Source organism: Pogona vitticeps, chromosome 1 (genome assembly GCF_051106095.1).
Source record: "Pogona vitticeps strain Pit_001003342236 chromosome 1, PviZW2.1, whole genome shotgun sequence".
NCBI classification, from domain to species: domain Eukaryota; kingdom Metazoa; phylum Chordata; class Lepidosauria; order Squamata; family Agamidae; genus Pogona; species Pogona vitticeps.
The window spans coordinates 220,540,958-220,568,303 of NC_135783.1; the positions used below are offsets into that span (position 1 = coordinate 220,540,958).

The 27,346-nt window shown below is 40.8% G+C and overlaps 1 protein-coding gene across 3 annotated transcripts in view; it reads right to left on the minus strand.

Moving 5' to 3' along the window:
* The window catches only part of ARHGAP15 (Rho GTPase activating protein 15), a 541,978-nt gene that overhangs the window by 472,452 nt on the left and 42,180 nt on the right, over window positions 1–27,346 (minus strand). For all 3 annotated transcript variants that reach the window (XM_020784230.3, XM_020784231.3, XM_020784228.3), the window contains exon 3: window positions 8,290–8,364. In XM_020784230.3, coding sequence (XP_020639889.3) covers window positions 8,290–8,364 — 75 coding nt within the window. The remainder of the gene's footprint in view (window positions 1–8,289; window positions 8,365–27,346) is intronic.

The window sequence follows — 27,346 nt, forward strand, 5'->3', positions numbered from 1 at the left end:
TGGAATGAATTTGTTTGTTCAGTCGTTTAGTCGTGTCCGACTCTTCATGACCCCATGGACCAGAGCATGCCAGGCCCTCCTATCTTCCACCGCCTCCCGGAGTTGTGTCAAATTCATGCGGTTGCTTCGATGACACTGTCCAACCATCTCGTCCTCGGTCGTCCCCTTCTCCTCCTGCCTTCACACTTTCCCAACATCAAAGTCCCCTCCAAGGAGTCTTCTCCTCTCATGAGATGGCCAAAGTACTGGAGCCTCAGCTTCAGGATCTGTCCTTCCAATGAGCACTCGGGGTTGATTTCCTTTAGAATTGATAGGTTTGTTCTCTTTGCAGTCCAGGGAACTCTCAAGAGTCTCCTCCAGCACCACATTCAAAGGCATCAGTTCTTCGGCGGTCAGCTTTCTTTATGGTCCAGCTCTCACTTCCATACAACACTACAGGAAAAACCATAGCTTTGACTATTCGGACTTTTGTTGGCAAGGTGATGTCTCTGCTTTTTAAGATGCTGTCAAGGTTTGTCATTGCTTTCCTCCCAAGAAGCAGGCGTCTTTTAATTTCGGGGCTGCTGTCTCCATCTGCAGTGATCATGGAGCCCAAGAAAGTAAAATCTGTCACTGCCTCCATATCTTCCCCTTCTATTTCCCAGGAGGTGATGGGACCAGTGGCCATGATCTTAGTTTTTTTGATGTTGAGTTTCAGACCGTTTTTTGCACTCTCGTCTTTCACCCTCATTACAAGGTTCTTTAGTTCCTCCTCACTTTCCGCCATCAGAGTGGTATCATCTGCATATCGGAGGTTGTTGATATTTCTTCCGGCAATCTTAGTTCCACCTTGGGATTCATCCAGTCCTGCCTTTCGCATGATGTATTCTGCATATAAGTTAAATTAGCTGGGGGACAATATACAGCCTTGTCGTACTCCTTTCCCAATTTTGAACCAATCAGTTGTTCCATATCCAGTTCTAACTGTTGCTTCCTGTCCCACATATAGGTTTCTCAGGAGATAGATAAGGTGGTCAGGCACGCCCATTTCTTTTAGGACTTGCCATAGTTTGCTGTGGTCCACACAGTCAAAGGCTTTTGCATAGTCAATGAAGCAGTCCATAATCCAGCGCATGTTGGCAATTTCGTCTCGAGTTCCTCTGCCCCTTCGGAATCCCGCTTGTACTTCTGGGAGTTCTCGGTCCACATACTGCTGAAGCCTACCTTGTATGATTTTGAGCATAACCTTGCTGGCGTGTGAGATGAGTGCAATTGTCCGGTAGCTGGAGCATTCTTTGGCACTGCCCTTCTTTGGTATTGGGATGTAGACTGATCTTTTCCAGTCCTCTGGCCACTGTTGAGTTTTCCAAACTTGTTGGCATATTGAATGTAGCACCTTAACAGCATCATCCTTTAAGATTTTAAATAGTTCAACTGGAATGCCATCACCTCCACTGGCAATCAACCAGTACAGAATTCCATTTATGCCCTTTATCCTGAGATATGCAGCAACTAAGTAAGCATCCTTGAAGCTATCACAGTAAACCAGTCTCCTTTTTTTTTTGAAAAATGGCAAGATTATCTCTAAAGTTACCATCCTAAATTTCTTGGTGCTTATGTATGCGTTCACATCCCTCAAGTCTAGAATGAACCCTCAGTCCCCCATCGTTTGGAGGAACAGTAAAGTAACTGGAGTGGAAGCCATCATGCTGGGACTCAAGAGGGACCCTCTGTAAGGCATCTTTCTGGAGAAGCGCAGCTATCTCCTTTTGTACAACTTGAGATGGTGTAATTCTAAAGTAGCCTAACAGAGAGAAAGATGTGAACTCTATGTTTGACTATGGTTAAGACCCAGTAGTCACTGGTGACAATGTGCCATATGTTGATGTATGGCACTAGTAAGGTGACATTGTCATGATGGAGAGTGTGAAGGGTGTTGATCTTGGATTATGGGAAGTCATATGCGATCTTATACAGATTGTCCATTATGCCATCTGACATCAGTAAAGAGACCCTCACTGTGTGTTCTTGAGTCCTCTGAGACACTCACAGACAGCCACGTATAATGACCCTGTGCCAGTCATGTTCTTTACAGCACATTCAGGGGCATGATGAGTGGCTTGCATTTCCAGTTGCCAGAGCCAGGGTCTCCTGTTGGAAAGCTAAGTTCAATATTTTCTTTTGGATCTTGGCTGGGGTGCCTGAACGATCATAGACTTGGGCTGAGGATTTTTAACAAGGAAAGTGGCCTCCTTGTCATCAATCTTGTAGAAGTTCTCTGCTTGCCTTGATGTTGGGGGGCAAAGTAGATGGCTTCTGCCATGATTCCTTTACCAGATCCAGAAAGAAGGGAAGAATGCTAGTATGAACAGGATAGCAGCATTTTTGTTGATGCCGTCATAGAGTGGATTTGACTGTGGTGAGGGTAGTGGCTGGATCTTGAGTTGTAGTGATTTAGCCATATGGAGGACTGGATCAGGATAGGACCTGAAGTCTTCAGAGGGGACAGAGGGTTAGTATCCCCTTGTTCTGACTTGGGGGTTGTTATGAGGATGGAGGGTGAGTCATCAGAGAGTTCTCTGTCAGAAGGGTCAGAATCACTGAAGCTGTTGCTAACAGTGTATTTTTTGTGCAGGTGAGTGACCAGGATGAAGGTGGTATGGCAAGACATATCTACAGATTTCTTTTTTGAAGTTGAATGTTTGGTTTGCAATGTTGCTGGGTCAATTTCAAGAGCACAGTGCTTATGATTGACCCTCATTGACTTAGAGATGATCTCAGTAAGGTTGCAGAGTTTTCGTCTGATACCAAGGATCAATTCTGAGCTCTTCGATTTCGGGAGTGCTTAGATGGCTGGGGAGCAGATGCAATTTCTCCCCATGCTTTGTCTGTGACTAGTTGCGGGGTCAGGGACCTCAGTACTGAAGAAGAGGCTGCAATTGCGTGTTGGACAGCTATTGAAAGTAATGGCATTGAAATCGATGGGATTGCACATTTAGTTTTTATTGGTTGTATAGTCTGGTGGGTGGACTTGCAGCACTGTTTGGAAATTGAACCTGGGGATCTGGAGGTTGATTGGGATGGGGAGTGGTCAGTGTGATTTCAAGAGGTGGTTTCAAAGCCAAGTATGAGCAGTCCGCTTGGTGTCTCTTCTGCAGAGGTGATTCCAACACCAAGTAGTATGGTGCGATGTCGTCAGTTTGGGAGACTTTGAAGATGGGCATTATATTGTAGTTCATCTGTTAAAATGTTTTCATCACAGTCCTTCCAAGAGAATTCAGATTATCCTTTCAGTCCTTCCACAAATGGATGACATGAGGTTACTGAACATGAAATGCCCTTACAGCACTTGCTATCTTTTCTGCCTCAATAAATATCCATCATTGACTTGTTTGTTTGTTTATTTTTTTAGTGTTGCCCTTCCTGTACCTTTCCAGCTGAGGAAAGGTTGAGGGAGGAGTAGAAAAAAAAGAGCTCAGATGGCAAAAGATGCAAGGGCTATATTTAGAGTCTAAATTTTAAGATACTTATGCAAATCTTCAGATTTCATACATTGAATAGCATCTATATGGCAATGCAGTATGGTACTTCTGTATGCAGGAATATCCCTACAATTAGAGTAAGACAGTTTCCTCAAATAGTAATTTTGGGATATGATAAAATAGCAGAAAACTTTAGTTATTTAATTTGTTATTTTCATTGTTATTTTCACCTTGAAAGATGGGAATAAGTGAATGTGGAATTTTCTGCCTCAGGTAGCAAAATAGCTGGGCCAAATTTGAGAACTATGCACTTTGGTGGCAAAGGGTAAAATCGGTTGCTCGTCCTCAGGTAGCAAAAAAAGTTTGGACAATTGATTGAATAGCTCTGCCCTAGCTGGGATTACCAGCTAGGATTTAGGTCCTGCTCTGCCTGTGTGCATGTTTGTATTTTAATGTTTCATTTTTGTGTTTTAAACATCTTGTGTTTTAAAATCATTTTATACAGCTCTGTAATCTACCTTGAGATTCTGGGATAAGGGATATATGTCATAAAATAAATATGTTTCATATAATGGGGAGGGGCAGAAAAGTGAAGTGAGTCAGAAAAGCTATTCCTAGTTTTACTGGGACCTGAAGAATCAGGTCTAAATCCAAGAAGAGTCAAATATATTCACAGGCCATTAGATGCATATTTCTTGTGGAAGTTCTGTATATATATGGAACTCTATTTTTAAGAAGGGCTTCCTTGCCCAGTTCATACTTGTGCAAGGATATGGTAGCCATTTACTCATGGTGTGCCTTTATGAATTAAGGTGGTGAAACCTTCATGGAAGAACTGCTTAGATGTGGAGAATAATGTAGTAACTCTCAGCATGGTCAACCCTGAAATCAGGCAATATTCTTATGCAGAGGATTTACTCTCAGTACTCCAAAGGAGATGGCATTGGAACGTTATGGATGTGGACCATGGAAAAACTCCTATGCCACTGTGGTAACATCAGCCTTTAATTATGTTGCGGACATAGGGAATGACTATAGACCCACAAAAGGATGCACGTTAAGAAAGGTCTCCTTTTCTTGAACTGAATGGAGAAGGTTACTTATACCTTCATCTTCATCTTGATAATTGTCATTTGCAGGAATGGAACATCTGAAGAAATTAACAAAGACAACTTAATTTTTTTAAAAAAAAATCTCAATACACATAACAAGCCCATGAAAAAACTGCCCAGAAGTGAGCTTATCTCTAAGTTTATAAGGTAAAGAAGAAAACATATGGAATATCTTTTATTCCATATATTAATCCACTAATAAGCCATATATTAAGCATGATTAAGCAAGGCCATTCTAGAATTAACAAACCTTGCCAATTGCCACTAGCTGAGTTTGGACTTCCTGTAAAGCCTTCTGGCCAAAAGGACAGAACAAGTCATTTCACAACACAAAACAGGAAAATGGAAATTATAATTCATTTTTATATATGCAGGTGATGTATTGTTCTTGTTTAGACATTAAGTCTTGTCCTACTCTTTGTGACCCCATGAACCAGAGCACATCAGGCCCTCCTGTCTTCCACTGCCTCCCAGAGTTGGGTCAAATTCATGTTGGTATCTTCAATGACACTGTCCAAACATCTCGTCCTGTGTCATCCAGTACTCCTCCTGCCTTCACACTTTCCCAACATCAGAGTCTTTTCCAAGGAGTCTTCTCATGAAATGGCTAAAGTATTGGAGCCTCAGATTCAGATCCGTCCTTCCAGTGAGCACTCAGGGTTGATCTCCTTGTAGTCCAGGGGACTCTAAAGAGTCTCATCCAGCACCACAATTCAAAAGCATCAATTCTTCGGCGGTCAGCCTTCTTTATAGTCCAACTCTCACTTCCATACATCGCTACTGGAAAAACCATAGCTTTGACTATGCAGACCTTTGTCGGCAAGGTGATATCTCTGCTTTTTAAGATATTGTCTAGGTTTGTCATTGCTTTCCTCTCAAGAAGCAGGTGTTGTTCAATTTCGTGGCTGCTGTCACCATCTGCAATAATCATGGAGCCCAAGAAAGTAAAATCTGTCACTATCTCCATATCTTCCCTTTCTATTTGCCAGGAGGTGATGGGACCAGATGGGAACAAGCCTGAAGAAAACACAAGTCATAGGCCAGGATGTGGACTCACCTCCCTCTATTACGATATGCACGCAAGAATTGGAGATTGTTCATGACTTTGTGTACCTTGGCTCAACCATCTCTGAAACTCTGTCCCTAGATGTTGAGCTGGATAAACGCATTGGCAAAGCAGCTACCACGTTCTCAAGGCTCACAAAGAGAGTATGGCTTAATAAGAAGCTGAAGGCATATACCAAGGTCCTGGTCTATTGAGCCTGTGTCCTTAGCACACTCCTGGACCCTTTGTGCACGGCAGGAGAGGAAGCTGAACACGTTCCATATGCATTGTCTCCGACACATTTTTGGTATCACCTGGCAGGACAAAGTTCCAAATAGAGTAGTTCTAGAACAAGTTGGAATTTTTAGCATGTATACATTACTAAAACAGTGACGTGTATGTTGGCTTAGGCATGTTGTGAGAATGGCTGATGGTTGGATTCCAACATATCTCCTGTATGTAGATATAGTGCAGGGAAATCGCCCCAGAGGGAGACCACAGCTGCGATACAAGGATATCTGCAAGCAGGATCTGAAGGCCTTAGGAATGGACCTCAACAGATGGGAAATCCTGACATCGTAGTGTTCAGCCTGGAGGCAGGCGGTGCATCATGGCCTCTCCCAATTTGAAGGCCTCGTTGGACAGTCACTTTGCTTTCTTGCATTTCCTTTTTCTTTGGGATGGTTTTTGTTGCTGCCTCCTGTACAATGTTACGGGCCTCCATCCATAGTTCTTCAGGTACTCTGTCCACCAAATTGAGTTCCTTAAATTAGTTCTTCACTTCCACTGCATATCCATAAGTGATTTGGTTTAGATTATAACTGACTAGCCCAGTGGTTTTTCCTACTTTCTTCAGTTTAAGCTTGAATTGTATTATAAGAAGCTGATGATCAGAGCCACAATCTTGGCTCCAGGTCTTGTTTTTGCTGACTGTATAGAGCTTCTACATCTTTGGCTGCAGAGAACATAATCAATCTGATTTTGGTATTACCCATCTGGTGATGTCCATATGTAGAGTCACCTCTTGTGTTGTTGGAAAATAGTATTGTGATGACCAGCTTGTTTTCTTGACAAAACTCTATTAGCCTTTTCCCTGCTTCATTTTGAACTCCAAGGCCAAACTTACCTGTTGTTCTTTTTATCTCTTGACTCCCTACTTTAACATTACAGTCCTCTATAATGACAAGAACATCTTTCTTTGGTGTCAGTTCTAGAAGGTTTTGTAAGTCTTCATAGAATTGGTCAATTTCAGCCTCTTCAGCATCGGTGGTTGGTGATGTATACTGAAATTTTATTTTTTAAAAAATCCTTGCTAACTGGCAAAGAACATGTGAAAGTGCTGTACAGTTTATAAAGAGTGACTGTGAGAATGCTCTGCATATAAGAAACAGCCTTCATGATTTATGTGACAGTCCTGCCTTGTTCTATTGGTCATAGGGTTGACATGTTTCAGACCTTGGCCCTGAAATTCATGTTTTGGGATCTATTCTTTGGCTGTCAGGTTTGGGAACTGAAATCCCAGGGAATAGGATGCTGCCAACTTGGTGATCCTAGATTCTGGGAGTTTATTGTCATGTTTAGATTTCTTATGCCATCTTGCAGATGTGCTGCTGTTACTTTAAATGCATCATTGAATCTTTACGTCCACTTTGCACGAGCTGCTGATAGCCAGCCCTGTGACGTCACAAAGGCCCACCTCCATCAGATCTCAATGATAGGTTTCTGGCTTTGGCCCTTACATCTCGGAGAATGAAATCTCGCTGGAGCCTGGCATGCTCACGTGCATGCACAGTGTGCTCATGGGGGCACTTGCACACATATGTGCGGCACTCTCACAGGGGGCAGAGTACACTCACATTTATGCATGTGGCATAGTCATAGAGGTGCTCACGGGGGGGGGGAGGAGATCTGTGTCCATGGCCCAGTCCTGCCTAGGCCGCGGCCCACTGCCAGGTCACGGACCGGAGGCTGGGGACCTCTGCTATAGAATATTGGTTCTGATGCTCATAGCCATAGTGGACCATAGTTTTACCTGCACGGCCTCTGTAAAGCAAATCAACATGATCAGCCATCCTTCCTCTCCAAACCCTTAATCTCATTTTCTTTATTTATAAAAGTCTATATTCCCTATTAAGCTTAAACTTCCAAAGTTTTGCCAGCTCACATCTGAAATAGGAACTCTCAAATAGTTCCTTGTAAATGTAAAGAACCATTACTCAAGTGGCAAACACAAAAAAGAGCCAATTTATTCCATTATTCTCAACAATTTGTTCTCTTCATTGAATAGCAACTACTTGAAAAAACAACTTCACACCTAGCATTTTACCTAATTGAATTGAATTTGCTAAACACATATACTTATTTTGGGAAAGCTATGCCATCCCATAAATATCTACAAGTACAGCTGAAATGTCAGCTTTAATTCTCATGACTTAGTGGGTAACTGAAATTTAATATTATTCGCTACAATGCCTTGTAGCTTCCAAAAATTACTATTTTCACTGTTTAACCAACCTTCCTCTGAATCTTTAGCTCTCTTTACCTTATTAATATATTGAGGCATCTGCAGCCATAAGTACTTATCCTTAAAAAATACATGCATTACATTTTGATTAATGAAATCTAAAGAACTACATAAATAAATCATAAATTCTGTAATACAATTGCTTACCGTTTGCTCCAGTGGGCTAATGAACTCAGGAAGTGTTAAATTATGTTGGGAATGATTCCTTCTATGACAGGATATCTGAAAAATATATCCATTTGCAAGTCAGAATTGGCTCACATCAAGTCAAACATTGTTGTACATGGAAGGATGCACTGAAAATAGCTTGAGAGAATGTACACAATTTTCACTGCACAAACTGATGAACATCTGCACACTAATAAAATTGATAGGGATTAATGATAATTAATATATAGAAAGAGCATTAGCGAGTTCAGAGTGCTTCCCAGACAGTAGCTCATTGATACTTTTAACAATCCTGTAAGCTAGGTCACTACAATTCTCAGAAGGACATGCTTCTTTGGGCTCAATTCATAATTATGCTTGGCTAATAGATCTACTCCTCCCCAATCCTGAAAAATAACTGGGTTATTTCTATATCTAACAATGTGGTCTTTGGGGATCTGCTGTTCTCCAATTAACACAGAAAGCATTGTGAAGCCTGAATCCTCGTTCAAACTCTGGGATTATTGGCAATGAACATTATAATTTGGCAAAAGAAACATTGCAACAAGGGAATTATGAATAGTGATGTCACTAATTTATTTTAGTAAAAGGCAATATCTCTGGACTCCAGTGTTTTTCTGTTGTATCCATACTAGGGAAGGGATATTTGTATTCATCTCCCCGGGGGAGATGAATATGAATATTGCTACCATAGGTGGCCCGGCCAGTTGGACACTTCCCCCCTAGAACTGGGCCATCCACTTACGCTTGTGGTGTGATGCATTCAGCCCTTTGCCCCCCCAGCCCCGGAATAAATACGCGAGACAACAGCTTGGATTTAAACGGGCCACACTTTATTTAATTAATTCAACCAAAATTCAAATTCTTAAAAACTGTTTGGGGGGGCCTGCTGTAGTGCGGAAACAGGAAACCAGGGGTATCAAAATACCCCAAAAGATCGCCATTGGGCGAGCCCCCGGCCCCCATGCTCCCGCTGTCTTACGGACAGCAAGAACCTGGCCGGCCGCTAACAAACACCCCTAGACCTCGAGCCATCTTTAATTGATGACTGTTGATCCAGGAATGGCCCAACGCGTCTTCCCACACCGGCCCCGTGATTGCACAATCGGCAGAGCCGAGAGGTCAGACACGCTGTTGGCTAGGTTGACTTACAAACGGGACTCACCGAGACCACCTGTTTTCCCGCACTACCCGCCACAGCATAAAGACTAGCGTAGCTATGTCTTATGCCCGCCACCAAGCTCCCCGAGCTCAAAAAGCAGGCCCCCCTTAATGTCTTCCAGAAAGATGTCCAAACCCGCCTTGGACAGGTGGACTCCATCCTCACGAAAAAGGTCCTTATCGCCTGCAGAGATCCTGTGGTGACCAACCACGGATCCGAGGCCGCCGCTGCAGACACCTCGACAAACTTCTCTGTTAACGCCCCGCCGGGCCGTGTTAACCGCATCCAAATTCCGGGCGCCTCGCCAGGCTAGCCTCGGTATAATTGTCGACCACACAATTCGCATTGTTGGATATCTCTGTCTCAACCAAGTGAGATCTCTCAAAATATCTAATATCAGCCCTTTACCAGGCAATCCAGGCAAATCATTACCTCCTAAGTGAATAACCAAAATATCAGGAGGTGAGTGGCCAAAGGCTGTCAATCTACCCAATTGTATCCATTCCAAACCCCGAACACCTCGCCAGGTGATGTGCAGGCGGGCTCCTAGGCCCAACTCATTCCCCCACGCAGAAGAGGACGCGTATCTCGCCGACCAATAAACGAAACTGTGGCCGATGATCATCGCATGTCTTCGCAACTCACCCGTCGCATCACCTGAAACGAAACCAAAACAGCCTCTGCCTACACATTAGGTAAGGGTCTAATGTAACTAGATATCGAACAGCCCATAGGTAATGCTCTATCTATGTAATAAGAACTTTGAAATTGAAAACCTAACACTCATGTCACTTATAGGTGGTTCTATAAAAAGAGGCGAGGACCCTTCCTTCCTTTACTTCTTTTTCAATCTTCTTTTGCACTATGCTTTCCCAACTGATAACTGAACGTAATTTTTTTTTTTTTTTTGGCAAAATAAGCTTTCCTCTCACCCAAGGCAGAAATCCTAAATCCAAATCAGAAACCTTGCATTAAATAATCCGCATCAGCCTTCTTAGGATAAGACAAAAGCCAAGCCTCCAAAATTTCAAGTCTAATTGGGGTTAGACCCTTTGCCAGGGGGACCATTGTTCCCACCTGGCTTATTTCCACTTCCCGCCCCTTTATTTTGCCGTTGACCACTGGCTTTGAAACACGTGGAGTTAGCATGTTTTCCTCCACATGTAATACATTCATGCCTGAATTTACACGGGTTCCTGGTGCAATAACCCCTTGAGTTATACTCGAAACAAGGCAAGCGGGGTTGAACTGCCTGTCCCTCTCCAGAGCTGGATGTAATATTAGTGTTTACCCTCCTGTTTAAATGTCCGCTATCGAATCTATCTCCCAGAATGGGCCTGGCTGGCGTCATGCATTGCAGCCACAAACCTGGTTGAGGCTCCTCCCAGCGCAAATTGGGCTGGATGGCACTCCTCATTCTGAATGCCTGGTCGTACAAGAGCCAAGCCTGGCCCGCAAAATCCGTGTACGCTCTATAAATTATGTCGAAATACTGAAAAAGGGAATATGCTCTCCATGGCTGCGCCTTTACAAGCACGCCTGCATAAATGATAAAGCCAGGGACCCAATTAGCCCAAGTTCTCTCAGGCCTCTTTCTCCTACGCTTCTCTTTCTCTGTCTCATCATCCCTGTCAATCTCCTTGTTGTCCACCTGCCGGTTCAAAAGATCAAAGAAATCCAAATAATCTCCACGCCAAATTTTCTCTTTAACCGCAGGGGTCAAATGGTCACCCAATTGCATCGTATAATCTCCATACGGTTTTGGCAAAAGAAACATTGCAACAAGGGAATTATGAATAGTGATGTCACTAATTTATTTTAGTAAAAGGCAATATCTCTGGACTCCAGTGTTTTTCTGTTGTATCCATACTAGGGAAGGGATATTTGTATTCATCTCCCCGGGGGAGATGAATATGAATATTGCTACCATAGGTGGCCCGGCCAGTTGGACACTTCCCCCCTAGAACTGGGCCATCCACTTACGCTTGTGGTGTGATGCATTCAGCCCTTTGTCGTTCATGCCACCAATAGAGGAAGTAGCCCAGCGAGGGCTTCCCCACCTCCCGCTACTGCTGACCACTCAGCAGCCGAGTGTGTAGACTCATCACCCCACCTCCTCACAAGATTGGTCAGCACCACAGGGAGGCAATGAAGCCCCGGCCAGGCTACTTCTGTGACTGCTGCGGTGCAATGGCCATGCACACCATGCCTCAAGGAGTCTTTGGATGGCCTAGTTCTGGGGGAGGGTCTAATTGTCCCAGCCACCTGTGGTGGTGATATTCATATTTGTCTCCCCGGGAGATGAATACAAATATTCCTTCTCTAGACCACACCCTTTCCCCCATGTACATGTCACCTACTTGTCCCCAGTCAACTCAGTGATGCAGTAGATTGGGAGCCATTCTTTTAGCCTCTCTTTTCCCCCCAACTAGAGCTATGATGACTTGATCATCTGAAACATTCATAAAGCAAAATATTTTCCTTGTTCATTGTTTTTATTCATCATTGTTTGTAGCATAGTTCAGTTGTCTGTCACCTCACAGGGCTGCAAAATGGTATGCCAAGTAGGGCCTTGCACTGGCTTTGGTTGAATCCTGAATTACTAACCACGGTGATTCATACTGATTTGTACATGGTCTGGACTAAACAGGAATAGCTGGATTAGATTCGAAGACTAAGGAAAAGGCACAAATTGAGTCAGATGGGCTCAAATCTCTTCACCCTACCAGGTTTATTTGTTTGTTTCTTAAGCAAACTTTAACAGTGCCTCATAAACATCTCCCTAAAATTAGATTCCTGGAATATGTGTGGTTTACTCCCCCCCCCCTTCAGTATCTCCAACTTTCCTATGCATCAGTACAAAAACAGAACACGGCTATTTTCCAATGCAAGTTAATGAGAGGCTGAGGAGGCTTAGAATTCAGTTTTGATCCAGGATACAAATCAAATTGGATCAGGCACAGATCACTTGCCCGGAATGTATCAGGATCTATTCCAAAGCTCCAAATTTATCTCTAAACCAAAATAGGAGCCCTGATATCAGGCACAGAAGGCATTTCAGCTTTTGCTTCCTCATAGTAGTATGCTTGCTAAGATTGGTTGGCTGTTTCTATAAATATATTTTATAATAATAATGAGAAAAGAAGAACAGAGACAATATAGACTGTACTAGAACAGTACTATTAAAGGAAACCATTAATTATATTCATATTTGTTAGTGAGAATAAAAGGAAGTTATGGTATGAATCTGCCTTCAGTACTGAATGCAATCACCTGGCAAATCTCCTCAAGGAAGAAGTCAACACAAGTGGTGACCTGGCATTAGTGCTCACTTATTTTGTGAAAGCAGGAAGCAGTGATCTCATTGGAGGAGGAAGACTTGCTCTACGGAGATTAAGATCTGATAGATAATTATTATACACATTTATATAAGGCATCAGTCAACAGTGAAGATACAATCCCAGGATCAGTTCCCACCCCTCTGAGTATCCTAGACTTAACACAGTTAGGTAAAGGTAAAGTTTCCCCTTGACAATTTTTGTCCAGTCATGTCCGACTCTAGGGGGCAGTGCTCATCCTCATTTCAAAGCCGTTGAGTCAGCGTTTGTCCGTAGACAGTTTCCATGGTCACATGGCCAGTGCGACTAGACACGGAACGCCATTACCTTCCCACCGTGGTGGTACCTATTTGTCTACTCACATTTTACATGCTTTTGAGCTGCTAGGTTGGCAGGAGCTGGGACAAGTGACAGGAGCTCACTCTGTCACGTGGATACTAATCACTATTGTTTTGAATTGTTTTTAACTGTTTTAGCTTACAGTGTTTAATGGAACCCGACCGGAGTAGACTTTGTCTAAAAGGGTGGGATAGAAATCTAATGCATAAATAAATAAATAAAATAAAACTGCTTATCTTTCGACCTTGCAGCCCAGAGGTTTTGGGGTTTAACCCACAGCGCCACCACATACCGTAACACAGTTAGGATGGTGTTATATGATGTTTATGAAGGAACTGGGGATGATTAGGAGAGCAAGTCTGGTGTAGTTTTTCTAGAACTCAGGACACCTAGGTTCAAATCTCTACAGTACTTGGCCAGAGAAACTCATTAAGGGGCAGCAATGGTAAGCTCCATCTTATTTTCCATTGAAGTCAGTTAATGTCATGAGTCATTCTGTGGTCTCACACCTTCCTTTTCATGTGATGAAAATAACTTCTTAAACCTATCCATAGCAGAAGTGTAGCTGCTAAAACTTGGAAACTAGGGGGAGTGTCATTAAAAGAGCCAGGACAGCCAGCTGTTGGGTTATTTTCTTCTGTATTATTACTCTTTTTCCCATAGTGGGGCTCAAAGTATTTTACATAGGTTTCCTAGTGTACCAGTTGGGGACTGACCTCTCAAGTGGAGACACTAATATAAATGACTGTATTTTTAGTAGCTTTTCCTGGAGCTTTATTTTTTAAAAAAGAACATAATTTGCAAGTAGGACTGAAACATATAAAGAATTTCTTATCTTAATCTCAGAAAGAAATAATCAGTAAATTTTGACTGATTTTTAACTACACTCTCTGCCTTTTTCCCTGTTAAAGCGCAGTTAACAAGACACCATAATACATCCTGTTTATATGTAAATGTTGGACTCTACAAAATGTTCATAATTAATCCAGAGGGCCTCCCTCAAAATATACTTTAAAATATTACGATCCCATATTTTATGGCACAGATTGCTTTCATGTTTATTTGTAAGCACTAACATTTTAAGCCCTGCAACCCACATCTTAGAAAGCGCTCTACTCTTCCAGTGACAGCTAATGAGCTTAATGAATTACCCATTCCAAATTTAATACCGTTTCACAGAGAAAACAGAGAAAAGGATTCTCTGTGATTCAAAAGTTTCACTGACCTATTTATGAGGAATATCACTTAACAATTTCATTAGAAATGAGTAACAGCTGGTGACATGGCTGTGTCCTAAAGTGTTTTTCTCTCTTAATATTCTGCATCTTAAGCAATCGAGCCTTCATAAGAAATACTTTCGTTAGCGGCAGTCCCTCCTTTGGGGAGAAAAAAAATGTCAGACCACATTTTCTGTATTTTGCAATCTTGTTTTCGGGAGTGTCACGCTCCTGTTTTATTAGCATGTAGGGTAAACAAGAATGATTTGCTGATGCTGTTGAGAGAACTTCTAAGGTTTTAGATTTTTTGTTTAGATTTTGGGCAGAACTTTAATATTAATGCACACCGAAACATCTGCATATATTCAAAAATAAATTACTTCCATTTATCTTTCTTTCCCCCATATCTTTTAATGTTCTACAGATCTGGCACTCATATTCATGCTAGGACATCCATATCTAAACTGTGCACATCTACAACATTTATATTATCAAGTAAAGATTAATATTCTTAATTACATTTTTATATATAGGACAGCAAAATGTTGCTAGATATTATTTTATCTGCAGAATTAATGCAGATGACTTCCCTATCATTCTTTTGGCTAGATCAGCAGTACTCTACCAACAATTCAAAGAGAATAAATAGGAAGAGATAATGTCAAAGCGAAGCAACTTAATGCTGCCAATTCTAAGCACAGCCACGTCGGTGTTCTTCTAAGTCAACACAAAGAGGAATGTGTTCTGTCTGAGGAAAGTGACAAAACTTAGTGGGGGTTAAATGCATACAACCTTAGCTTGGTCATATCCATATGAAAAATTAAGACATTCTGAGGGAGGAAATCTGAGTGACGTATGTCCCTCCTAACATGAGCAATCATAGATTAGAAGCAAATGAGAAAATGAAAAGTTATTTTCATTCCCACAGAATCCGAGGCTTGCTTAAAATAAGCATTACCAAGAGTTATTTTGGAACAGCCAAAAGCTTTCAATGGGACTCACTTTATACCACCAAACACCACATTCTATGTTCCAAGGTAGGTGTGGAGTGCATACATGCATCTGTTTTAAACTGTTCTTTAGAGGGCAAAAGTGAGAATTATCTTCTCATATGCTACAAAACCCAACATTTAACAGTCATAATATATAAAGTTAGTAGACAGACCCAAGGGAAATCATGGAGGTTTCCCTCAAAGAATGAATACAAAACTGTACACAAACAATGAAGGGGGAAAAGGCCATGTTTGCATCTGTCTATCATCTATTCCAATGAAATAAGCAAAATGCGTGCCCATCACAACTAGGGTATGTAGAGGCATTGTCACAAGGCTACAAAGAGTATTATTGAAGGTATAGTACCTTCAAGAGTATCCTTCAAGGTATAGTAATCTCCATTGATTTAAAATCTCATCTGAAAAGCTTTTGTTCCAACATGTAAGTGCTGTGCCACTGGAAAGGCATGAAAAGATCACTTTATACCCCTCTTTACAGCAGCAACATTACTATAAGCAAAAACATTAGCTAGGGGCTAGTGCAATTGTCCTGAAACTAGTGTCACTCAAATGTAATAGACTACAAAACTTATGAATGTCTTGTCTAATAGTCAGGGATGATTGGGATTGCAGCTCAATACCTTTAAAGGGCACCAGATTGAGAACGGCTGAGCTATTTCATGCACAAGCCACATTTTGAAAGGTTACATTTTGGACTGCAACTGGCTAGAGGATTCTGGGGGCTGCAGAATAAAAAAAAGTAACTTTTCTAAGCTGTCATCTTTACAGAATTTCTCTCACTTTCCACCACATATCCCAATGAAGATAATTTCCACTATATCCCCCCCCCCCCAAAGTATTAAGAAAAGCATAGAGAAATGTTCCGAAGATTCCTTTTTAGGAAAGTTAGCTTATCAGCAGTTTTCTGATTTCAAGAACATTCTTCAGTCAGCAGCTATGTCACCTGGAGCATTAAAAAGTCCACTCACTAAGTGCTTGTGAGTCTGTGGGCAAATCTGGTTTCATTAAGTTCAACCTCAGCAATTTTTTCCTCTTCCCTCCCTGTTAGCTAAAGGGTATCTCAATACTGCTAGAGCTCTTTGTGCATCCAGGAGTGAAGTCATTGGCAGTTTCTGTAGAGGCAAGAGCGAAAGAAAGAAAGAAAGAAAGAAAGAAAGAAAGAAAGAAAGAAAGAAAGAAAGAAAGAAAGAAAGAAAGAAAGAAAGAAAGAAAGAAAGAAAGAAAGAAAGAAAGAAAGAAAGAAAGAAAGAAAGAAAAGAAAGGGAAGGGAAGGGAAGGGAAGGGAAGGGAAGGGAAGAGAAGAAAAGAGAAGAAAAGAAAAGAAAAGAAAAGAAAAGAAAAGAAAAGAAAAGAAAAGAAAGCCTATTATAATCCAGAGTTGATAATATAACTTTACACTGAACAGGTCTTTGTGAAAAATAAAAGAAAATAAACTCATGTCAGTTAACCACATGACACAGAACACACATATAAGAAATATCCACATTCCAAGGTGAAGCCTGCAGTGGACACAGGTTTTCGTAACATAAAAAATCCTGGCTTTTTCTGAAAATTGGTGATACTGCTGTAGAAGACCCAGAATTTCTTGAATTACATCACCAAGCAAACACGGATTGTTTTAGCCATATGTTGCTTAACAAAGAAGCTTCACCCCACTCTTACTGTCTGAGTCCTCCATCACACTCCGCTGTTAGAATCTGTACACAAATGTCAGATGTGAAGATAGATCTATGTTACATTTTCCCTCCTTACTTCTCCTTTTAAGTACAACTGCCCTCTGTACACAGTTCAGTTCCCTAGAGTGTGTAAGAATAATGATAATGGCTTTACTTGCCTTGACCCTTGGTTCAATTATAAATCAAATCTTATAGACCTTTTAACAGAGTAAGGGAGTCCTTCTTCATGCTCCTGCCTGTGTAGGTACATTTTCAGATATCAAGATCATTTATTATAATGGGAGGCACTCAGTACATTCAGTGCTAAATCTGAAAAGGAGTATAAAGTAGAATCAAGAGCTTTTGTTGAAGAGGCATTTCTCCTGGTGCTTATTTGGAGACAGCCTTATGCAACAAGCATTGTAGGTGACTAGTAGCATGGGGCTGAGAATCTTGCATTACAGCCTGGCTTACTGTATACAGTACAGGTTCATAATTGCATCTTCTGGCACCTTTTTTCATACCATTACTTTTTTGGGTAATACACATCAAATTTCTGTGGATCTCTACCCACAACCCTGTAATTCTATGTCCTTGTCACGTATCAGCAAAATCCAGTGTCGAACTACAAGCCAGAAACTAAATACCTAGATTTTTTTTTACTTTTAAGAATATAGTATGCTCCTCTGGGTGTTTGCAAGATAGAAGAGCTGGTCTTAATATGTGTCATATAACTCTCACTTATTATATCTCAGCCACTGTTGAGTTTTACCCATAAGGTGGGAGAATACATTTCTTTAACGATACTGTTCATATTGGCCGCCTAGAGTAGTCCACCACGACTAGATAGGCGGGATATAAATTAAATAAATAATAATAATAATAATAATAATAAAATTGTGGCATAAGATAGAACCATCAACAGATAGGACCAAGAGATACAGAACACAGTGAATGAACTGGGAGCATGTGGTGATATAGTACTGCTGAAGCTAATTAGGAATGGACTTCCAAGTCCTTCATCCTGCATGAGAGACTCCTAGAAGCTCCATGCACAGTGATCTGATATTCACTAAAGGAAAAGGAACATACATATCATAAATAAAGCCTCTATATTAGTTTATTAAATTTACTTCTACAAAATGCAAGTGATAGCCAATAGCTTAAAAGGCTTTCCAAAAAGGATTATACCAATTAATGGAGCATGAGTCTATCAGTCATTATTAACAATAGTTATGTGGAAGTTTTATGATGATCAGTTCTGAAGTTCACTGAAAGCTGGTGAGTAGGCAGGGAGAAGTGGGGTTATTGCTTCATTATCTTCCATGTGGGTTTCTTGTAAGTGTCTGGTTGGTCACATTCACAAGTAAGATGCTGAACTAAATTTATAGTGGCTTAAAACTTATAGTGGCCCTACTCAGGCGTTCAAGGGAAGTGAGACATTTAAAGAGTGGTTTTACCAATTCCACTCCTCCAGTGGGTTTCCATGGCTAACTGGGTATCCAACTCCTGTTTTTTGTTTTTTGTTTTGGACTTCTATACCGCCCCATAGCGCTACAAGCACTCTCCGGGCGGTTTACAATTTAATTATACAGGCTACACATTGCCCCCCAGCAAGCTGGGTACTCATTTTACCGACCTCGGAAGGATAGAAGGCTGAGTCAACCTTGAGCCGGCTACCTGGGATTTGAACCCCAGGTCGTGAGCACAGTTTTAGCTGCAGTACAGCGGTTTAACCACTGCGCCACGAGGCTCTTGTTCTCCAGAGTCTTTGTCATTCTATCCACCACACCACACTGGGAATCCAATTATGATTCATACACTAGCAAAATAAGACTAAGCCAGAATGTGAAACATTGACTCAACATTTATCCAGTTTTATTTTGACTGTATTCATCAAACAAAATTCCCAAAACCTCCATCTGATACCTATTAGTAACAGAAAGGAAAATATCATTTATTTATTTATTTTATTTATTTAGACTTATACCCCGCCCCTCTAGACAAAGTCTACTTGGGGTGGCTTACATAAATGATAAAATATAATAGAATAACATACTTAATAATATCTAATAATAAAACCAGCTAACTGGATATATACATTATCAAGATGGGATAATTGAAACACAAAGCAATTAATTGACTCAAGGGAAGGCCTGCCTAAAGAGCCAAGTTTTTAAATGGCTTTTAAAAACACCCAACGAGGGAGTGTTGGTAGAGTATTCCACAACCGAGGGGCCACTTCCGAGAAGGCCCAGTTTCTTGTTCTTTCCTTCCGGGCCTCTCTCGGCGTAAGGCCCCTCAGCTGTCCCTGCTGGCTTTGTCAGGTGATTTGAGTAGACCTGGGTGGGAGAAGGCGATCTGCCATGTATCGAGGTCCCAAACCATTTAGGGCTTCAGATTGCTCCAGAAAAACTATATCACGCTACTCAGCAAATTTCAGAAAAGTCTCTGAATCCTGCTTAATACTGATGGTGTAAGTCATTAGTCAAGGAGCAGAACTTACTCAGATTAGCTCAAAGATGTCATTAAATTTGACAACAACATGGATCTGTTGTTTGCCCAAAAATGGACAGTACAGTAAGATGTGTGCAATAAAATCAACCTACTGTCACAAGGACATAAACAAGCAGAAGAAGAAACACTGTGAAAGCTTCCTTCTAATGGTACAGTCAATGGAACACAGAATACTACTTGAGTCTTTAAATTAGGATTCACACGCTCAAATAACAATCATTTTTATTTACTAGATGTCATGTATTTTAAAAATAAAATCATATTTCTGAGAGAGTAATATATTAATATGTCCTCATAAATAGTTTCATCACTATCAAAATGGCTGGTACTCATCATTGTCAAAACTTAATGCAGCACCAAAACTGCTGACTGGGGCCAGTTATAGGGAGCATATAATGCCCTTGTTGTAATAACTGCACTGGGTACCAGTCTGTTTCTGAGCCCATTTCAAGGTGCTGGGCATTGCCTATAAAGCCCTATACAACTTTAGTTTAGGTTACCTGAAGGACTGTATCTCCCCATATGAGTCTTCTCAGTGCTTAAGATAATCAGAGGAGGCCCTCTTCTTGGTCCCATTGCCAGCACAGGCACGGCTGCTAGGGACATGAGAGAAGGCCTACTCTGTGGCAACTCCCAGAAAGTTGGCAGGAGGAAAAAAAAAATTGTTTTAAATATGTTGCTGGAGGAGAAACTCTTGACTGCCAAAAAGGCAAGCAAGAGATCCTAGAGCAAATCAACCCTGAACTATATCTGCAGGCAAAAATGATGAAACGGAGGCTGTCCTATTTTGGGCACATCACAAGAAGGCAAGATTCTCTGACAAAAAGACAATAATGCTGGGAAAGGTTGAAGGCAGCATGAAAAGAGGAAGACCAAATACAAGATAGATTGATTTGCTAAGGGAACCACAGGCTTCAGTTTGCAAGAGCTGAGCAGGACTGTTGACAACAGGACATACAATCTTAGAATAGTGAAGTTGGAAGGGGCCTATAAGGCCATTTCCCTGCTCAGTGCAGGAATACAAATAAAGGACATCTACTAGGTGGTTGTCTAAGTTTCTCTTGAATGCCTCCAGTGTTGAAGCACTCAACACCTTTCAAGGTTCCTCTGTCTTACTGCTCTAACAGGATGTTTTTCCTGATATTTAATCAAAATCTGGCTTCCTATAACTTGAGCCCATTGTTGCGTGTCCTGCACTCTGGGATGATTGAGAACAGATCTTGCCCTCCTCTGTATGACAGCCTTTCAAGAATTTGAAAAGTGTTCATATTATGTTATCATATCACCCCTTTTGTCTTCCTTTCTCAAGGCTAAACATTCCCAATTATTTCAGTCTTTCCTCACTGGGCTTGGTTTCCAGCCCCCTGATCACCCTTGCTGCCCTCCTCTGAACGTGTTCCAATTTGTCAGCATCTTTTTTGAAGTGCGGTGTCCAGAACTTGACACAATACTCAAGGTGAGGCCTAACCAGTACTGAATAGAGGGGAACTAGCACCTTGCGGGATTTGGAAACTATACTTCTAATGCAGCCTAAAATAGCATTTGCCTTTTTTGTAGCCGCATCACACTGTTGGCTCATATTCAGCTTGTGATCTACAACAATTCCAGGATCCTTTTCACTTGTACTGTTGCTGAGCCAGGTATCCTCCATCTCATAACTGTGTATTTTATTTCTTTTTCTGAAATGCAGTACTTTGCCCTTATCCCTGTTGAATTTCATTCTGTTGTTTTCAGGCTAGTGCTCCAGCCTATCAAGATCATTTTGAATTTTGTTTCTGTCTTCCAGTGTATTAGCTATTCCACCCAATTTTGTGTCATCCACAAATCTGACAAGCATTCCCCGCACTCCCTCATCCAAGTCATTAATAAAAATGTTGAAGAGCACTGCACACAGTACAGAGCCTTGGGGAACTCCACTAGTTACCTCCTCCTAGTTGGAGAAGGAGCTATTAATCATCATCCTCTGCGTATGATTCTGTAGCCAACCGTGTATCCACCTGACACTTGATCTATCCAGCCCACACCTGGTTAGCTTGCTAATCAGGATCTCATGGGGAACTTTGTCAAAAGCTTTGCTGAAGTCAAGATATATGATGTCTGTAGCATTCCCTCTATCGGGGAGGTGACCTGATAAAAAAAATGATCAAATTAGTTTGTCAGGATTTGTTCTTGACAAATCTGTATTGGCTTCTAATTATTGCTGCGTTGTTTTCTAGGTGCTTACATAAGGTTCGCTTTACGATCTGTTCCAGAATTTTGCCTGGGATTGATGTCAGGCTGACTGGCCAGCAGTTCCCAGGTTCCTTTCTTTCTTTCTTTTTGCCGTTTTTGAAGATAGGGACATGAGCCCTCCACCATGTGGGAGAACTCTCATTCAATGGGTTGCCATACGTCGGCAGAACTTTCCACATCATATTTCTGCGTCACTTTCTTCATAACATCATAAATTCAGCTTAAAGCATCTGTAGTAGTCATAATGTGGAGACCAGAACTCTGATATTCAGTTTGGCATATATTAATTCAACAGTCCTTGATACAGGGCTTTTAATTTCACAGGCATTGAATCTTAGCTTCATTCTGTGATTGCTGCTTTAAATTGGTTTTGTTGTTTAGCCATTAAGTCGTGTCCAACTCTTCGTTACCCCATGGACCAGAGCACGCCAGGCCTTCCTGTCTTCCACTGCCTCCATTTATTTACTGAATTAAGAACTCTAGGTACAAGCAAGGCGCATTCTTCTTATATAACTAATCACACATTAATATCTTGTTGTTTGCATGTACCTAACATTGGTTTGGGGCCTAAATTATCTGTACAGCATGGTAAATATGTCTTCTCCACTTGTGTATGACAGTGCATTTAAAATTATGCTGACAGGAAAATACCAACATGCATTTCAATCAGAAATGCATGTCAGGATTGCTATAATGTGGTCGATGCTGAAAGTTTTTTCCTGTTCTGGGAGCTGGAGAGTTAATAAGGATGCTGCAGACTGCCAGTTAATATCTACACAGAGCTCCCCTTGTGTGAGTGGTATTTTTAATACTCCTTGCTCTATATTTATTTCCCTCTAGCGGATGCTTCATTAGTGCCTCTTTTTATCTTGCTTGCCTAATTCATTCTCCCAGATTTAAACAAGCCAAAAGCTCACCTTATGCTACTGCAGAAGCAATTTTTATTTTTTGAAGGTTAATCCAACTCAGCAGGATTTAGGGATGGCACTTTTCCTTGGTCGTAGGCATGTTGGCTCAAGCCAGACAGCTGTTTGGACACTCTCCACTGGGAATCTTGCCCTCAACACCCACAGTTGATGCACATACATGGTCTACTGGCTGCCTACTTCCATGCCCATCTGTTCAGATGGCATGCTGCCCACTCACAAGTTCGCTGGAACCTTGCCCTTAGTGTGTAGGTGCCAGGCAATGATGGGTTTAGATGGGCAGCCTGCAAAATATTGTAAGCGATCACTTTTTTGTCCTGCAGGAAGTCCTTCCTCTATGCTAACACTGCATGCTACTTTGCTATTAATCAAACCGGCATGCTCTTAGCATGCCAAACTCCCAAAAGTGGTTTATTATTTAAGATATTTATATTTTAACTTATTTTGGTAGAAGTAACAAACAACTTTTTTTAAAAAAATAAGCATTGCGCCCAGTGCAGTGGTAGAGAGCTGAAAAGCAAAGATGACAGCCTGAAACTAAGGTGATGGCAGAGTTGTGGGAAGAAGCTAAACCTGCTAGCATGGAAATCAAACTATAATTTAAATGATCATCTTGCATGTACAGCTGCAGCTAGCATCTATACAGCACAAAAATACTCATAAGTCAAAGTTATAGCATCAGTAAACAAAGTGATTAGCAGTAGAGGTTTATTTGCAGAACACACATTTTCAATTAAATTGCCAGCCAAGTATTGATATGTATCGATAAATTAAAAGAAACAAAATAAAGTGCCTTGTCTAAATAGACTTGAGTAAATAATTAAATTTGGTTATGGTATTTTTACAGCAGAAAAAGAAGAGCTTTTTCCCCCCAACTTTAAACTGAAGAGAGACTCCTGATAGTGAAGGTCATGGTGGGATTCAGACCCAGCATGCAACACAAGATTCATTTCAGAAAAGGGTTTTGAAGTGAGGGCATGCTTTCATTTTATTACTACTGAGAGCTGAGTTTTCCTTTTTGATTTATATATTTTTATTATAATTTTCAGGACTAAAAGTTTCTTAAAGTACTCCAGAGGACAACATAACAGGCAAAGTAAAAGTATATGACAACAACAACAACAAAAAAACCCCGAACCCCAACCTGGAGCACAGATGTTCTCTTATTTCCTTGCATGACATAGAAAAGCAAATTATCTCCAATAAATTTGGAAAGCCAGAACATACTGGAAAATACAGAAGGTAGATAATCATTTCAGTTCAGATGTAATGACAGAAGACCAAATTAGATGAGACACTAGCGTTGCAGTTACAGTATAAGGTGTTAACATATTTTGCCTGTACATTACAGATCTACCATATTTACACAACTTTACTTGCTAATCGATCTGGTATTATCTCCTAATGGCCAATAACTAAATGAAAATAAGTGCTGAGAAACTTCATGCTATGATAAACGTGTTGATTTGACTTGTTAAGAGAACTCTGCTTCTGGCAATGGGCTCACTGTTATGTCTGGTTTGACCCATAATCTTAGTATCCTGAAGTTACTACTGAGATAGCTTATTTGAAAACCATCATCAATGACAATATCAAATTCATTTTATTATTTTTATGCATATAATTTTTTGCATATTTTATTATTTTTTCATGCTTTTCTTTTTGCATGCTCACTATCTAGTCCATGGGATCGTTCTACTTGTTCTCCCACAAGATTAACCTTGGATACTGGTACTAAAAATGTGAATGTTTAGGTCCATTGATACAAGTGAAGAGTAATCACCGTTCAATTAACGCTGTGGTCACCTCAGCAAAATGTCCCCCTGTGGTTACACAATTTTTAATCTCATTCCTGTCGTGCTTTGAGGTCCTGTGGCGTTTATTCCAAGCTGTGCATCCCAATATGTTTTGGGGTTACCAAGTCATTTCCTTCCAATTCAAGAAGTGCCTAAAATTTCTTGTTAAGTCTGTTTGATAGAAGTTAACCAACACATTGACACAAACACCACACTTTAAAAAAAAAAAAGAACATGCATGGTGACAGTAGTTTAAAAAAGTTGCAATATAATCATTCACACATAGCAAAACACAAACTTTTTTTTAAAAAAAGATCCACAACAAAAAAAGCAGAAGCCTCTGGCCAAATGAGAAATGATCTGCAATTAACACACTTGCCGGGTAAACAATTTGCTAATGGCTGTGTGTCATGTGACTGAAAACTGAAATGGAAAAATCAAAGGGAGAGAACTGGAAAACATTTGGTGTGACCATTCCCTAATTCTTATCTATATTAGCAACAGACTACTACTAAAAACACTAATGAGGACCCAAGTGTGTTGGAAAGGATACCAACAATATCAGAAAATAGAAAAATTTTGGGTGTGTCTCCAACAGGGTTTTCACAGGGGAGTCACTGAAGGCACAACCAGCAAGACAGAGCTTGCAACTAATAGACATGCTGTAAAGGTCTGATTGGCTGAGATTCCCCAAGCAACTCCCACCCAAAGCTCTTGCCTTCCCCCTGCAGAAAGCAAGCCAAACAAATAAAAGGAGCCTCTTAGGGTTCTCACTCAGGCAGTGCCTGCAAGTAGGCCTGGACATGCCTTTTATAGGCATGTTGTAAAGGCCTGATTGGCTGAGATTCCTCAAGCTCTTCCCACCCAAAGCTCCCTTCTTCATCTTTGGCAGAAAGCAAACCAAACAGATAGTAGAAGCCACTCAGGCAATATATGTGGTTATAAATATGTGGAAATAAGGCATATGGAAAAAAGGCATTTATCACAACTCCAGATTGCTTTTTAGGTACCATACACCAGAAAATAAGAATCGTACAGCTTCGTTTCTGGATGCTGACAACAACAATTCACACGGATTCCTCCATAGACTTTAACTGGTTTGGCTGGTATGAGCACTTAAAGTACTTTGCTGTGTGTGTCCTTAACATGCTTAGAGTAATGCATTTTATTTTATATATTTGTACTTTTCAAAATGTTGATATTTTCCCCATGCTTTTAAAGTAAGGATAAAGATTACTGAAAGTTATAATGCTTTTTTAAAAAGAACTTTAATATTTTAGGAGATGTATTCTCTGATTTTTGTTTTCAAATGTGTCTTATTAGATTATAAACTGTTGCATTTTTAGAAAGTAACTTAAAACATTGTTCTTGCTATTTTATTGTACTTTTTCTCCTGTATTCCGTAATGAATTCTAACTTAATTTTTTTTCTACAACTCCTGTATCTTATAACTCCTGTATCTTTTACAAGTTGCGAGAAAGGATTTTTAAAGTATTTGTGTTTGCAGCTTTCCTCATTCAGTTCAATTCAATTTATTGTCATTGAACGTATATGCATCGTATACAAATACAACGTATATGCATCATATACACATACAACAAAATTCACAAAGAACACTCAGAGACCAGACCAAACACACACATCATTATCATCATAACAAACCCTAAATCCCAGAATCCTGCCTAAAGCTCATAGTATGCACACAACATACAACACAACAGATGAAGTAATAGTAATACAGTCCAGCAACTCACTGCTGGTAATTTTTAAGTTCCTTGTTAAGTGCAATTATAGCCCTAGGATAAAAACTGTTCAAAAATACATGTCGTCCAAGTATTAATTGCTCTCTATATTCTGATCTTTGTTCTCCCTGACTGCATGGTCTAAGAGGGTGGAGTTTTGGCTTTAAATGCGATCTGGCAGAAGTTCTAAGTCCTCTTCCTGAAGAGGAAGCTGAGGTAGGAGGTGAGCTGTGTTTGGGAGGACATTTTATTTGGTAAGGTATTTTCTTCTAGGCTGACCTTTGGTCTCCCTGACATGGAGAAACCTGATCGCATGGTCTGAGGGGTGGGGTTTTGGCTTTAAATGTGGGCTGGCAGAAGAAATTCTCTGATTCTATCTTTGACACTACTGTAATCTGGTAAACAGGAAAGCCAAATAGCACTGCATACACCTGGGGGCTGGGAAAGTTTTAGGAGTAGGATCAGACCTCCTCCCTTTTTTAATTCACTGACCAATCAGTCGAGATGGAGAGTGCAGGATCTGTTGCACTTGTGATACCTGTGGCATGTTTGTTTTCTTGTCAATGAGGTGCCTGGGTAGAAATGCTCTAAGTGTTATTTGGTGGCCCTCTTGGAAGACAAGGTCTGGCAGCTGGAGTCCTGTGTTCTAATTTCCACACTATCAGCAGAGTAAAACTGCGAGCAAAGAGATTGTATCACAAGAAAAAGGAAGGAAAATGATGTATTGACATCAACAAGACTTGCGATCAAAGAAAAATGGAGGAATTTGCCCAAGCACTTCAGGAAAGCCTTCCAGGCCTGGCTGATGCAAATACACCTGTGTGATGGGAACACTTTAAGATGCTGTTTATAACACCGCCTTGTCCACATTTGGCAAGAAGACCAAAAAGATGGCCGACTGGTTCGAAGCTCATTCGGAGGAGTTGATGCCAGCCATCGTGGAAAAAAGGGGAGCTCTAGCAGCATAAAAAGCTTGTTCTAGTGAGTACAACTTGCAGGCTCTTTGACTTGCTCATAGCAAAGTCCAACATGCTGCCAGGAGATGTTCCAACAATTATTGGCTTCAGCTATGCTCTCAGATACAGATAGCAATGGACAC